This window comes from Phalacrocorax aristotelis, chromosome 7 (assembly GCF_949628215.1).
Source record: "Phalacrocorax aristotelis chromosome 7, bGulAri2.1, whole genome shotgun sequence".
Classification (NCBI taxonomy): domain Eukaryota; kingdom Metazoa; phylum Chordata; class Aves; order Suliformes; family Phalacrocoracidae; genus Phalacrocorax; species Phalacrocorax aristotelis.
The window spans coordinates 17,340,946-17,356,425 of NC_134282.1; the positions used below are offsets into that span (position 1 = coordinate 17,340,946).

Sequence of the window (15,480 nt, forward strand, 5' to 3'; positions counted from 1 at the left end):
CTTCATGGTCACCCTGTTCCACAGCCAGATCCCCTGTCTTGCACTTTGGACATTAGCTACTGTTGCGGACTCCAGTCAAAACGTTTCCAGAAAAAGATTAAATAGAGTTCAATACAATATTTGTACTATCTCCCTGCTGAACTATACAGTGCTCAAAAAATCCCAGCTGAACAACAGTGGCTTATCCATCACTTTTTAAGACTGCAAAACGGTCTTAACTGCACAGATATCTCATGTAATGCACAGTTAGTCTTTCTGCAAACCAGCACAGTAATCAGCCCCGACACCTTCTCTTCCCCTCTTGATAATCACACCTTGAAACTGCCTGTGCATCCTGGCTTTCTGCTGGATAGAAGTAGAACTGTGCGTCCCATCTTTCTTGAATTGTCCTTGGATCATGAGTTAATGGTTTTGGAAGAGGGAATCAAAATTGCCTAAGCCCCCAGGACTACTGGAGTGATTGCTGGTATTGCTGGTGATGGCAATTCTTCATGGCTCTGAGCTTCTTGAGACAGCAACGGGCTCTCATCGACTTCTTATAAGCACTCCAGAGCAGGTAACATACCCAGTCTCTCATCAGCCCAAAGATAAACAACAGTGCTACTTATGACAAGGCAGCAAGGTCTCTGACCTGGGTTATACTAACAACAAGATTAGATGATCACAGCAATACTATCTGTCTTTACCTGCATAATGCCATAAAACTGTGCAACCTGCCCTTGCTGTACTTAGGCACACGAAACTACTTTCTGAGCAAATAATTCATTGTAAGACTTGAATATTTCGCTTGGGAAGGGAGGAATCAGACTGAGGCTGCAAACATTGGCAGAAATATTTGTAACAACTGCATCAAAATCTCGTTTTTTCTGGTCAGGTCCATTCTTTGTTGTTGTTGTTGTTCTTTGTTTTTAAATCTGTGGGAGAAGACAGTAATACTCATTGGACCAATGCATCATTGATTTCCCCTAGAAACAGCAGTTAGTTAGAGGGCTCACTTTCAGCTGTGAAGCAGCATGTTAGGTTTATCTTGCTGTAATTTTTTTTTCCATTTCATCCTCTTTTACATACTCGAAGTTTCCTATTCACTACTGAAACACCATATGGTGATAATATATGCTAACACAGGCACAGTGACATGGTCCACAAGCCTGCTATTGAGCAAAAGTTGACAACATAAGGCTGAGAAAATTGTAAGTGCTTCCAAGCCACAATATGTACGTCACCTAATTGCATTTTACTGTGATGCAAAGAAGCCTGAGTCAAGGAAGGAACTTCCTTACAATGAAACTGTACAGCCTGGAGTAATTTACAGTTATTTGAAGAGCTATAGCAAGGATCTATCAATTCATAGCTTTCAGATACAGGCTGGGTGTGGGTTGGGTTTTTCATTTTTAGCCTAGGCAGCTTTAATATACAGAAAGAGACAATGCATCTCAGCACCGCAGTCATCTCTCAAAAGGTTCCAGACAGGAAGGCAAAAGGCAATCAATAAGAGAAAATATAGACACAGTCCCTTAAACCATCCACAGATGCATCTGTCTCTTACTTTAATGGCAACGATTTTGAACTAGGAACATCTTGCAACAATCCTGAGATACGTTCAGTCTATAAACGTATCATGTTTATTTATGCACTGGTAGCAGGGTCTAATGTAGAAACTGCATGGCCAGCTCTCACTTTTCTGTAGGGCTCTAGATTCTTCCAGGCAGCCCTACCCAAAATGAGGCTGGGAACAGATCTGCTTTGCCTTTGCTGTCCAGCAAGGGCTCTAGGGAGGGGTCCTCTCTCCCTGGTAGGGCAGAACCTTGTAAAATCAAACCATGAAAGACAGGATCGAACCAGCGAATGACAACACTACCCCAGAATGTCACCAATGTGTGTCCAAAGCCCTGTTCTACAATGAGTTGCACTGTCTCTCTGTGCCTCAACTGCCCATTTGCAGAAGAGAGAACCAAACCTCTCCTTCCTCAGGGTATTACAAGGATAAGTGCATAAAAAGCCACAAGCACTCACACAAACAGTAAGTAACTAAGACACACTTGTGAAGGCCATACTGTAAACGCTAGGGCTTGCTAGCATGTTTGAGCCTTCACCTTTCAAATGTATTTAGAAATTGCAGCTGCAGAAGTTAGTTGTCCTCCTCTTTTAAAGAGTGCAACTCAACAGTAAGTCACACCAGCAGGATCTATGCCTGCCCCTCGATGGTGTCTGGATAGATGTGAGGCAATTCAAAGCCATATCAAGGCAATGCTCTCTGCTGAGAGTGTAATGCACATATCACAAAGTCATCATTCCCACTTTGGTGGGTGCGGCCTGGGGAAGATGTCCAGCACAGGTCATGGTAGGAGCACAGTCCCAAGTGATGCATTGCCATGCAGGTGTTTCTGAGTTGCTGTGTTGTTCCTTTGGCTCTGAACTATTTCCTTTCCCTAACGGGGAGGGAAACACAGCTGGTTCCTAGCATATGCAGAAGAGAAATAGTCAACACAAAAGGAACAGAAACCATAAACAGCAGTGCAAAGGAAGCCTAATTTCCTATGGACTTGTGTCTTGCATCTTGAGCAGACTCTGACCCTTCCCGTTCTCCTCCGTTACCTCTCCTGACTGCCCCTCCAGCTTCTCTTCTCCCCCTAGTATTAGCCTTGGCATTTATCTGTGTATGTCAGCCAAACAATCCATGTTTCAGGTCATAGAGCCTGGTTAAAGCACAGTTTGGAAGAGCAAAAGTTCAGGTTGCCTGAAAGACATGCTGCCAGGCTCAGAGCTCACTGTGCACCTGTGTGGATGGGCCAGCCCATGGGCCACAGTGAGGACAGCCAGCGCCACGATGCAGCTCCCTGAAAGACATGGGTCTGGGTCCCTCCTTCCCAGCCACTGAGTTTTGGATACGTATACCCCTCTCTTCGACCCACTTAAAAGCAGCCACCGGATTCAAATGGTATGTGGGGAGGAGCCAACTGCTGGACACCGATGGGTGCTGGGTGGGGAGAATTAGTCAACTACGTTTTCATTTCAAAATGTGCCAGCTGTTCCCCTGGTGAGCAGTGTGCAAGAGAGTGGCTGCCACATGCACGGGGACATCGCCAACTTGTGCCACAGGAAAAAATTCAACTTCATACACTTCGAGTTGTATGCAGGTGGGAAAAACGACTTCCCACTTCTAAAGGCTGATGAAATCAGAGAGTGATGATACAGGTCCAGGGCATTGCAACTTTCTAGATCTGAGGGTTTGAATCTTTCAGGGGTGTTTACAAGACAGTGCATCAAGAAGTCTATTGCCTGTAGATCTGCAGCTGACTATCAAACAACACCCTGTCACATAAGAAGAAACATAAGATTTTTTTATTGCCCCTGCCTGGTTCACACACTACAGGACAGAGGTGGATGCATTTCCCCAAACCTCAGAAGCCTCCAAAGCCTCAGACAGGGAACGTTCCCATGTAATCTCTGCCTGTCCACTTGCATGTGCTACAAGAGGAAGATAAAATCATGATGGGGTGACGGGGTGCCCACGGTCTGGCTTCCGTTCCTCTGGTGGCCCATGCACAAACCAAGTCATGTAGTCTCCCAGTGCCTTGGTTCCGCCCTTGCCTGCCCAGGAAATGGCAAGCATACTTCCGTATTTCACAGGGCTGCTGTCATGGTGGTAAATCTAATGCCACTGAAGCACTCAGATGCATCCACCCGTGCAAGGATGCAAGCAGAGACTGACTCCCAATGAAACACAGCTCTCTGCCCCAGAGGCGGCTGCTCTTTGCTGGCTGGACACACAGACAACTTGTGAAGCACGCCAGGTCCCTTTGAGGGGAGTGCCAAACCACTGTGAGTGCCAAAAAGCAAGGATGGGGAAATGATGACAAGCTTCCTAAGGTGATGGTATACAGAAGCTTGGTCCCATTGTGGGGAAAGAGATAGAAAACAAAATATAACAATAGGTAGAAGGCCTTGAACAGCTTTAGAGAGTAAGAGTCCAACTCTCAACCACTCACAACAAAATAATCACAAATGCAGAAGGAGAAAAAGACCAAATTATGAAGTACTATTTGCTTTTTATCACTGTTCCCAAAGTAAATGTTTATATTTATCCATACACAAATTCAAGATGCATGCACAGATTTTAAAGTCCAATACATGCAACACTAATCGTCATCTAAAGCTGTAGCCAAGCACGTAGGCAGAAAACCCAAATGGATGCAAAAAAGGGAAAGGGGAAGGGGGAAAAGTAAATCTTACTGAGAGTTCTGTGAACTTGATTATATAGCAGAAGAAAGAAACAGCAGGAGCAGTGCTGCTGTATTTTCACTCTGATGATAGTACAAGAAGAAGAAATAACACCCTGCAAAGGTCACTCTTATCCTGTTCATCTGTGACGAGCTGATAATCTGAGATCTCAGAAAACTTTCTTTAAAAATGTTCATGGACGTGCTCTTATCAAAAGGATTAAGGTTTAATACATACCAGCAGATGCAACCAATTCGAGCATCTGCTAATCAGAGCAGTGTCAGTTTGCTGCACATGCTGGCTGGAGCTGATGAGTGCAGGAAGGTTTCCCCTCCTTGTAGAGGGAGGCCAAATCCAAACATACATGAAATCATCTGTTGGTTACGCCTCTCAACTCACACGTACACGGCTGAACATCTCTGCCCTGTGCACACTCCTCTGCCCACAGGTATGCTGAGGACAGCGTGACAGACGTGACCTTCTCACACCCAGTATGCCTGCAGCAATGCTCCTAGAAAGCTTCAAACTTGGGACCACCTCAAACACCACCCACACAGGGTGGGAATGTCATTCTGCCTCTGGAGGGGAGCCGCAGGAGGAGAGTTTCCTGGACTTTGCTTCTCGAGTGCTGAGAGGAACCCACTGAAATTGCTCCAGACAGGATGCTTCCTCTTCTGCTTTAAGTAATCCACTCGGATTTTCCAAACAGCCCAAAGCCAGAGCGCTGCAGCCAGAAGCAGGAACACAGCTCTCAGAGGTGCCCCATCTTTAAGACAGCCTGTGCAATTCCTGATGTCCGTGACTATGGCGAAAGCCCACTGAGAACAGCCCTCGCCAGCAGCTCTGCAGTGAGCCTGCAAGAGCCCTCCAGTGCTGCTACAAGCGTTGGAACTCACCAGCTCAGCACCAACTTGGGCACGCCTCTGTGAGACACTGCCATCCCTCTGTGTCCACGTGAGCCATCCAAGTCAGTGAGGAAATGGCGGCCACCCACAGACTTCACGAAAAGCGTTGTCTAGCGCATGTAGCTCTGGAGTAGCTGGATGGTCCTATTAAAAGGTCATCAAACTTCAGGATGAACAGGGGATGCTTCTCAGTTTCAGCGGATGGGCTTACTCCCAACAAGCCTTTCTGTCCCACAACCAAAGAGATTAAAAAGCCCACAAAAATCAAAATGCACAGACCTCAAGTGAACAAATACAGAGAGCCCCTTGCCACTGGGAAGGCACTGCCTGGGTACCACGCCATGCTGCTGGGCTCAGAAGCCTTTTTGGTGCAGCTACGCAGGATGCCCAGAGACTGGATATGCTCAGACCAGGAGAAGGAGGTGCGAGCACCTCTATTTACCCCAGATATCATATCCAAAGACAGCAGAAGCTCAGCCATTGATTTCAGCCTAAATCACATTGAAAAAGACTCGGCGCCATTCTGAACACCTGAAACAGCTGAATCCCACTGAGCCCTGTAATTCAGAAACCACAAACTCTGTGTCACATCAATGCTGCAGGAGGGGGCAATTAATTCTGAACCCACCAAATTAATGTTAATCTGCTTAAAAGAAAGGAACACTTTCCTGACAACAACTGGGATGCTAGCAAATACTCCACGGACTGCACTTGCAATATGCTTTTGGTGCGTACCAACCTAACACGCTATGCTTGGAACTGGAACAAGGAAATCAGACTCTGAGCCTGGACTAGCAAATTTGCCCGAACTGTTTTGAACACCAACACAGCCCAAACCAAGAGCAATCATAGGGCTTTTTTTCAATGCTGGGGAAATGCATTGCTCTTTGCTGAGTAGGATGCTTTGTTCATGGCTGGAAATACAGCTCTGCGTAAACAAAGATAAAACACCCGAACTCTTAGCCGTGCATTCCTGGCGCAGCTCTAAGCGAGGCGCTAGAATTAGAAATGCACATGGAAGAGCACTCCTAGGAGTCTTCAGCACTCTACATTTCGTCTTGTTTCATGGTTTGTCATCTTACAGCTGAAACTCTTCAATCCTGCCCCATCACTCTGCAAGAAAATATGTCCAATACCTTTTCACTGCTTTCATGATCCCCATGTGGTTGTCAAAGGAAGTGATGGAGTAACAACCAACGCTGTCAAACATTTAAATCCCTTTTAAATCCTAGTCATTAGAAGACATTATCTTCTAGTACGTTTGGTACTTAATGAAAATGTATCACATTTTTAAATTTCATTTTCTTTACTTCTTTATTGTTCTGCAGCTCACATTGAGAATGAGCTTTTTTTCCTTCAAAATATTACTCTCTTAGGCTGACAGTGTTGGATAATGGCAGATGTCTACTACTGGGTGCAATGATACAGAGGCAGGGGCATAGGCATGACTCCTTAGACACCCCGCCTAACTCTGCCTTCATTTTCCCCATCTGTTAGATGAAAATAATTTCTTTCTCTTTTTCATTATTTATACAATCACATCACTTAAAGGCCTTCAACCCAGACCAAGGTTTCATTTTGCTAGATGCCATGCACATGGGTAGTAAGAAGCAAATCACATTGAAGAGGTTGCCAAGCTACAAGGACAGAAGAGACTTTTGAGAGGGAGCAGAGTAGAAATGCTACGTTCGAGGTCATTTAGCACAGTAGTGGTAGCTGAGAATGAAACAGGTCTCCAGAGTGTCACCTCAGTCCCCTCTGGATCAAGCTGCCTCCGAGAACTGTACACAAGCAGATTTGATCTTGACCATCAAAGCATGTTTCTTTGCTATTTAAACACTCCATAAATTTTGGCCACACAGTATCTGCCTTTCAAAAAAGGCTAATTACCATTAGACAAGGTGCATCTTACTACCTGGAACACATCCCACAAAGTTCTGTTTTGCCAAACAGACAATCTGTTGGAAATTTGGGGTAAAAATCAAGAGTTTCAGAAGGTAGGTGTCCAATTCTGGACAAAGCAATCAGCATTCAATACATAATTCACAGCAGGGACAAAAAAAATCTGAGCTTTCATATGCTGTTATTTCTAGTATTTCATTTTCACAGCCTCTACTGGAAGCTCTCTCTCCAGAGTCACAAAGTGTTTTGGTTTTTAAAAAAATGAAAACGTCTATTTTATGGGCTGAAATTTAAGCAAGGATTTAAGCAGAACAAGTAAAAATAGAGGAGCCAGATGACCACAGCATTCTCCAAGTCCCCTAGTCAGGGTTCATCCAATTTACGAATAGCCCCTGCTCCCATCCATGGAAGTTATGCACCTAAATGCCTTGTCTATACAACCTCCTTTTACTAATGAAAGGCATAGTGGGTTCCCTGCCTCTGAACTTTCCAATGGGTTACTGCAATTTAGAAGGCATGATACGTAAACAAAAAATACATTGCAGCTACACAAGAGGAGCTCTGTACTTTACTCATCGCACTAGCACTTCTAAACTTTACCAAGCAGGAGGAAAAATTAATTACATTTTAAAATTTTTAATTACATAATGCATCTGCAGTTCTTCAAACAATACCTAAGGCAAGCTTATCTACATTAACGTGCCATTGCAGTCATGGTTATTTTGAGATCATGTTGGTCCCCTCCTCCATTTCAATTCACTGCACCAGAGGGCTGGAGCTGGCCATCTCCCAGCCCAGAAGGCTGCCTCCCAGACTCAGAAACCTCTCAAGCTCAGGTGATGTTTGGTCCTTTCTAAAACTCTAGCTCCAGCTGAAGTCTGAAATATGGTCTCTCCTACACCACCTCACATGACAGAAAGCATCCTCAGACACTGATGTGTTGCAGTTAAAGACGATGATTCGCTCTTGCAATTTTGTGGGTTTTTTTGATATGTGCAATTTTGAAAGAAAAAAACCCTAACATTTTAATAACTTTTGACCGCTTCTGTGACTCAGTCAGAGAGACTGTCACTTGCAAGTCATGGGCTCAGCCCAGGGCTGAGGTGATGGTGATTGAAAACTGCTTCTCACCTGCATGTTGCTGACGGCCAATACAAAGTAAACTACCAATGCCTAGAAAATCTCTGCTGCTGGGCACTCTCTCAAAAACTGCCTCAAGCCAGAGACAAGAACTAACCAGAAACAACACCTGAGAGAATCTTTCACTTTAATGTTCGGCAACATCAGGGTTGACTCACAATGGAGTACCAGACTCGCAGAAGGACCTCCTCCCACCAAGCCTGCTGCTCTGGGGAGGAAAGATCTTTTCTGCTCCGTAAAGGATCTATGTTGAGAAAATGCTTTTCAAACTCATCACTTCAGAGGAGAGGGCAACACAGCTCTGCAGGACAACAGCACCCTACCACCTCTGCCTGAGGCATGGGAAGCAGCCAGCAGGACCTGGGCAACTCCTCTACCTTCACTTTCCAGCTGAGCTCCCTTGAATTAGGCAGGACCATTGGGAGGATGCTGCTGACCACAGGTGTCAAAACTCCCCCTGCCCTCTATTAATAGCGGCCATTCTTAGCTCATGGCATTGTCCCTGTCACCTGCCTGGCACACAAAAAATGTTACCAGACTGATGCCCAGGTAAGCAACGCAGGGATGGTAAAGAGACTCATCCACGTCCTCAACAGCACGTCTGCTGTCCAAGGGGAATTGTCTGGGGCTGACATTGACCCACCCATTTGGACAAGTATCATGGACTTTCCAAACCTACTGTGGAGGGTACAAATCCCACTGCTTCAAGGCACCTCCCGGGGCAGTGTGTCTCACTGCAATCCTGAACTCATACCAACGATCAAAAGAGCCTCCCTCTGTGTGAATTTATGCCAATGGGTAGGGTATGTTAAATAAACTGCTTGTCATTATCCCGCTATCACTCCTACCCCAGTGAGAGAGGACTATTACAGTTTAGTTTATGTTGCTTTAAAACTACTTTGAAGATAAAATAAAAAAGAAACCTAACAACAAAATTTCTCCTGTTCCAGAATAGGAGTATACGCAAGGACAAGTTATACCTGTAAAATTATTACAATGCTTTAACTGCATAAGCACAACTGGAAACTTATTCTCTGAAAACAAGTCGTAACTCTATTTTCCTACCTGCAGCCATTATCCTGATAAATTTGGGAAGGTCAGCTAAGGTGTAATCCAATAAATGTGCTGATGTTCTGGGCAAGTACCTCAGAATTTGCAGCCTAATCTGTTATCCTACTATAAGACCATCAAATGACTCACCAGTTTTAATACTTAGTACAGATCAAACAAAGGAAAATATCAAAGCTTTACATTCTAGTTCCACCTTTCAAGGACTTGTTTGAGTACTCTTTAATTACAGCAAATGATACATTCAACTCTGGCATTTTCTTTTTCTAACAGCTATAGTTAGAAGTTGCTGTAGCTGTGCTTTTCATGGGACACCATTATGTTAACCAATAAATCCTGAAAAGTCTGATAAACTTAACAAAGAAAGTTGGGTTTTGGTCCCAGAGATTAAATTCAGCTTCTTCTGCTCGCTGGATCACACAGTTATTGTAATGGACCAGGGAGCAGCAGCATCTCATTGTTCCTGGGTACAGGGGACAAGAGTCTCCACCTGAACTGTGGGCAAAAAGCCACAGGAACGAGCATGTGCACCAAGCAGCACACATCGTCTTGGGGACTGATGAACTTAGGAAGTCAGATGAAGTCCAAAACTTGGTCTATGCCTTCCCATCCTCCAGAAACTCAAATAGACCTACAGAACTTTGCTTTTGACCACTGTGATTTATTTATCTTTTAAGGCTATTGGTACAAAATAAAAGTGAAAAACCAATCTACTCAAAGAATGCCAGATCCCAAAGGAATACGTATCAGGAGACAGTCTGCAGTGCCATCAGAAAACTGCAAATGCTCAGCGAAGTGGTTACAGAAGTTACATGTCTCTGGAGCTGACCTCAGGCATTGCCAAGGAAAACGGTGAGTACAAATCTCTTCCAGTTATCTCTCGCCATGTTTCAACACTATACAGCATTTCCCAGTAACAGTGCGCATTCGTATGTGTTTGGCCCACGCAAACAAAATGAACATGGGTTATTCGACACAGTGCCTGAGCGCTACCACTGTTAAAACTTGTCTCTCTTATTGCAACATCAAAAACCCACTGGGAAAAGGACCTAATTGCATTTGGTTTATGTTGTTGCTCTTTTTGACTGACTGACCTAAATCAGACTATTTTTCAAGGACAAGTCTGTAAATTTATGCAATAACTGTGTACCTGCTGCTAGAATGAAAGAAGAGTTTAACAGGAGGTCCCTGCAGAAGGGACAGAAACTGCACGTGCCACCATGCCAGAGCCTCTGCATGCAGATGGATGCTTCCAGAAATGCATAAATCTGATTTAACTCTGCTTTTGCTAAGTTCACATGCTTAAACAAGAGCAAATCAAAATGAACTCTGATCGCTACTTCAGTTCTGCTCCAAAGGTATGGGTTCTTAACTACTTAAATACAACAACTAACAGAACCAAGAAAGCCACAAACTAATGGGATGGCCTATATGGATAATGGGTAGGCACTGCATCTGTCCATTTTCCTTTCAGTTCTTCTGACTTTTTGGGGTTTATTTAAGGGCTGACATTGGTAAGGCTAACACAACATATACATACAGCTGCAGTCATGCCTACAGACCCATATACGTATAAGAAATGAGACCAGTCATGAGATTAGGAAGTGAAGGTGCTGCACAACTGGGCACAAACACTACTGGGATGATTTTAGAGATCTCAAGAATTGCCCTTTTTTAAGTGCCACTGGGGTGTCACTGCTTCCTCTGATAAACAGATAACATCTTACCAGAACTTAAATAGCTCCACTCAAGCACTACCTAGATGAGTGACAAAAATTAGCTGAGCTGCTGTCACCCCTGCAGTCCTCGTCTAGACACAGCAGAGTAAGTGTGAATTCCAGTCTGCCTTGCTGGGCTACAGGCACCCTGACAGCTGAGCTATGATCCAAGCCACTTCGTCACCACTGATTAGATGACAAGAACAAAAGAAAACAACTTGAGACATGGATATCTGGATCCTTCTGGCAGTGTGACAGACAAAGTTTAACAAAACAGAAAAACAACGACAAAAAAATACAAGTGTAAAAGTACTTGTGAACTGAGCAGGTTTTAATTCACAAGCTATTGTTGGTAGAAAGTCGAGGCAAATGAAATGTCATTTTTTGCAAGTATTTTCCAAACAATCTCTGTGGCAATCTAACAATTGGGATCAGAGGCCCTTCGCTCAGAGGTACAGCAGCTTTTCAGCCGGTGCCCCCTTCAGAGCGGCTGTGCCTTTCTCCCCATTGACAGCCACATCTGGATGCTATCAGGAGGAGCTGGCATGCCTGCTTGCACCAAATACCAAGCAGTTAGCAAATTGACTCCAGCAGTCGATGCTGGCCACCTTCCCACTCTCTGTTTACACAATGTGCCACTAACCTGTTGAGTCCGAGGTTTGTAAGGAGAGCTGCTCTCTAGGTCAGCCAGGATACTGGTCAGAGAGTCGATTTCTGCGTCTAAACTGGACCGCCTCTCCTCAAGGGTCTTGCCACCAGGATTCACCTTAAAGAAGAAAGAACAGTTCCAGTTATTCAAACCACCTGGACTGGCACATGGCTTCTTACAGTCCTCATGGAGCTGCTACCATGCCCCAGCAATAACTCTCGGGTTGCAGAGACAAACATGCTGAAATGCTACAGCTCTCTCCCAGAACCAGGAGCAAGCCTCCATCTCACCAGGATTCAGGCTGCTTTGGGGCTTTTCTTCATGCATTTCCCACAATGGTCCCATTGTCTAAAGTTGACTCGGAGGATTATGCAACTCGGCATGCAATCTTTTACCAAGGTGAGGAGACAGGACAATCCCCGCCTCCCTCGGACAGAGAAGGTGTATTTTAGCAGGACGCCCGGCTGGGCAGCCAGGCTGGGATAGGCTTGGACATCTCTGTTCTGAGAGCATCTTTTCTGCCACATCCCCATCCCAGAGGAAGCACAATCAGAGCAGAGCTGCAAGCCACAGTGGCCAGCAACCAGCCACCTGCACCTGTTATTTTAAATCAATCTGTGGTAGCTGTACCTGTCTGATTCAACACTTCTTCACAATTTCCATCTAAAAAATGAGCTCCTTCAAGGAAGCGTGAAAAAGTTCAGTTGTTCAGTTTCTAGCAGGTTCAAGGTAAAGGGCATGATATGCACTAAGCGGTCACAGAATAACATAAATAAGGTCCTTGTGAAAAGGGCTATTATGCAGGAAAGCCCATGCCCAGAGCAAATACCAACCCACAGCCGGGACCCTTTCTGATTCAATACATCTTGCTTTCTCTCTGCTTTCAAAACAGCCCAGCCCCACATGTACCCAGGCTGGCAGGGACACTCACTTGAAGGGAAGAGACATGAATTTCCACCACCACCACCCCCCACCTCCAAAAGTAAAACCCAGGTCTCAGCACCACAGGACAGTATGTGATCCCCAAGCTATTGTTCAAGGGCTGCACTGCAATCCCCGCTAGAATAAGCATTTTAAAAGAGGAGTTATTCACACCCTTTGTTTTTGAAAAGTCAACCTAGTCCAAAACCTCTGGGAAAGAGCTGTGCTGTACAGCCCAACCCAACAGCAGTACCTCCCGGCAGTGCACAAAGGTGGGTACAAGCTAGGAAACATCTCCCTCCTCAATGTTTTCAGTGCTTTGGAAATTGGGCTCTGGCAGGAATGCGAAGTTCAAGAAAACCAGCTAAGGATCCCCATCAGGTGTGAGGTAGGTGCCAGGAGCTTACCCAACTTAGCCAGCCACATTTAGGGCATGCGCAGAAACTGAAGTTCTTGAGTCAAGTGAAATATTACACATTGAAAGTCTTTTCTCAACCTGAGTCATAGTCAATATTTTTCTTCTGTCCTTCCGTGTCTGACTTATCTGCAAATTCTCCAGACAGAGTCTCTCCGCATACGTGTGACTACACAGCACAGTGCAAAAGAGCTCACTTGCAGCTTAACTGCTGGGTAGTAAAAATACTAAAGAATTACCTAACAACTCACCTAATTTCAGCTGTAAAGCCTGTTCAGACCATACCAGCACCTCCCCACAGACAATCCAGCCCTGTCTGCCTTCACTCTCACCGAGTTACTTCAATTTTCCAAGCCAAAAATTTGCCTTTCCCTTTGGCTCACTGTCTGCTCCAGATAGTTTTTATTTAAATTTCATTTCAGGAGCACTCGATCATTACCTGTTTTACAGAACTCCCCAGTCATCAATTCTACACATAAACGGCAAGTTGGTCAAAGAGAGAGACAGACTATGCAAAGCAGGCAGGCTCTGATCTGCCAAGCTTATACGTGCTAAGGCATTCATTAGTTCCTAATGATTATTAAATCTTATTGGATTACAATAAATTTGGCTTGACTAACAAGAAAATGGAAGCTCTAGTGTGCTTTATGCAAGAACACATCATTTAAAAGGCTGAGAGTCAGGTTAGAAACTATGTACAAACTCAATTCTTCTTGCCTATTTTAATTATAGAACCAAAGTTTTTCCATCCAAACTATTGTTCAGAAAAAGAAATACTTTTCACAGGAATTACCCCAGACCATTACTTCTGGCTAGCTGTAGGCACCTGGATTTTTAGATCTGCAGAAGTCCAATTTCCTTTCTGCTATTAGTGCTCTTCATGGCTCTTGTTTGGTTTTTCTCTATTGTCCAGTTGTTGGCCTGTAACTACACGGCAGCCACAGGCTTCTCAGACACAGAAACTGTGATTGCTCGACTCCAGGGAGTTTTTAAGCTAAGCAGCCAAAAGCCAGCCTGGGAAGAGGGGGAGATGAGAAAGGCCTCGATGCTTGAGGTGATAGATCAAGTCGATGGCAGACCCAGGAATGAAGCTGGAGCCCATGCACAGTCTGCTTGGTACCCTGACCCTGGAGAGGAGGGATGGGGGCAGATGAGAAGATCAGCCGATTACAATTCTGCTTCTTAGCATTTCTGGGCCATGTTATTCCCAGGTTCTCATTCCCCAGAACAATTACGCAACAGCTGACTAGCAAATGCTGCAGAACAAGTTGTAAGGTTGTAAAAGTTAAGTGTCCTTAGGAAACCTAGAAAAATAAAATAGAATAGCATGGAAATATCTCTAATGATTCTGGGCTCTGTAAAAGATTTATTTATTTAATTAAAACATAATCAACATAGATTAAGAGCCCAATTCTACAAATGCTGGAGCACAATGCAGTATGACAGTGATGACTAATAATGCTACCGATGCGTATAAGGGCCTACTGGGACAAGGCTGGACTTTAAGTACATTTAAGAAATGGTAACTCTCACAAAGACAAGTTTCTGCTTGCTCTCTCTTCCCCATCTCCACCAATCTTGCATTTTTCTCCCCACAGCACTCCAGATTCAACCAAAGGATTTGCTGCATGTGGAAAGAGGAGAAGGATTTGCAATGCTAACTTTAGCAAGAGAGTGTTAAGTTATTTCTCTTCCCATGGTCTTCATCATGACGTTGCTATAAAAGTTTTATGATATTGCTCTGGAACAAAACCCAAGAGCCAGGTCCCAAGGCACAACGGGTTTGCACAGACACGGCTCTGCACCGAGGAACCCAGACTGGTTAAGCTCACGACCTCGCAGATACAAACACTGGAACCAGAAAGAACTGTTAATTCTATTTCTGTCTGGATTTATGGCATTGTTGCAGACATGTCGCTTGCGCGCCCTCCCTTTCAGCCAGCAAAATATGGAAAAACGGGTTTAAAAAGGATGCTATCTTTGGCCTGGCCATCGTGAGTTCGACAAAAAGCAAACATAAGCCAACCCAGTCCAACAAATTACTCATGCCAGAGACTATCCACTCACGTGAACTTCTGCAACGCCTACACTCCTATCCCCCTGGATCAGTCCCTGCTGCAAGGCAAAGAGAGAAAAACAGCAGAGAGCTTCACTGCTTGGCTTGTTGGTCCACCCCTGAATTCCTGGGGCGCCACTCTGGGCAGCTGTGATGGTAATTCATTCCTGAGCCCCGGCAACCCACTCTGTTCTGATGAAAACCGGCTTTAATTTTGTCCTACCACCCTACACCAGAACGTGCCACAGGTCCCCCCACACCACCCCAAGGGACACATCACAGAACATGCAGTGCAAAGGGCAACGCAGGGCCTCAAAGTTTGCCTCACTGTGCCAAAAAGGCCGTAAGACTATTCACCGAGCTAGAAGCACAATGATTTCCCTTTTCCTACAACCTAGACCACCTGCTCTTATCACATTTTGCAGGTTACAGCAGAGAAAGAAGAATGCTTCTTGTTTGTCCAAGACAGCTCCTTGCAACGGGCT

At 44.8% G+C, this 15,480-nt stretch overlaps 1 protein-coding gene across 10 annotated transcripts in view; it reads right to left on the bottom strand.

Moving 5' to 3' along the window:
- The window catches only part of LPP (LIM domain containing preferred translocation partner in lipoma), a 341,524-nt gene that overhangs the window by 144,601 nt on the left and 181,443 nt on the right, over positions 1 to 15,480 (bottom strand). For all 10 annotated transcript variants that reach the window (XM_075098979.1, XM_075098982.1, XM_075098978.1 and 7 more), the window contains one exon: positions 11,598 to 11,720. In XM_075098979.1, coding sequence (XP_074955080.1) covers positions 11,598 to 11,720 — 123 coding nt within the window. The remainder of the gene's footprint in view (positions 1 to 11,597; positions 11,721 to 15,480) is intronic.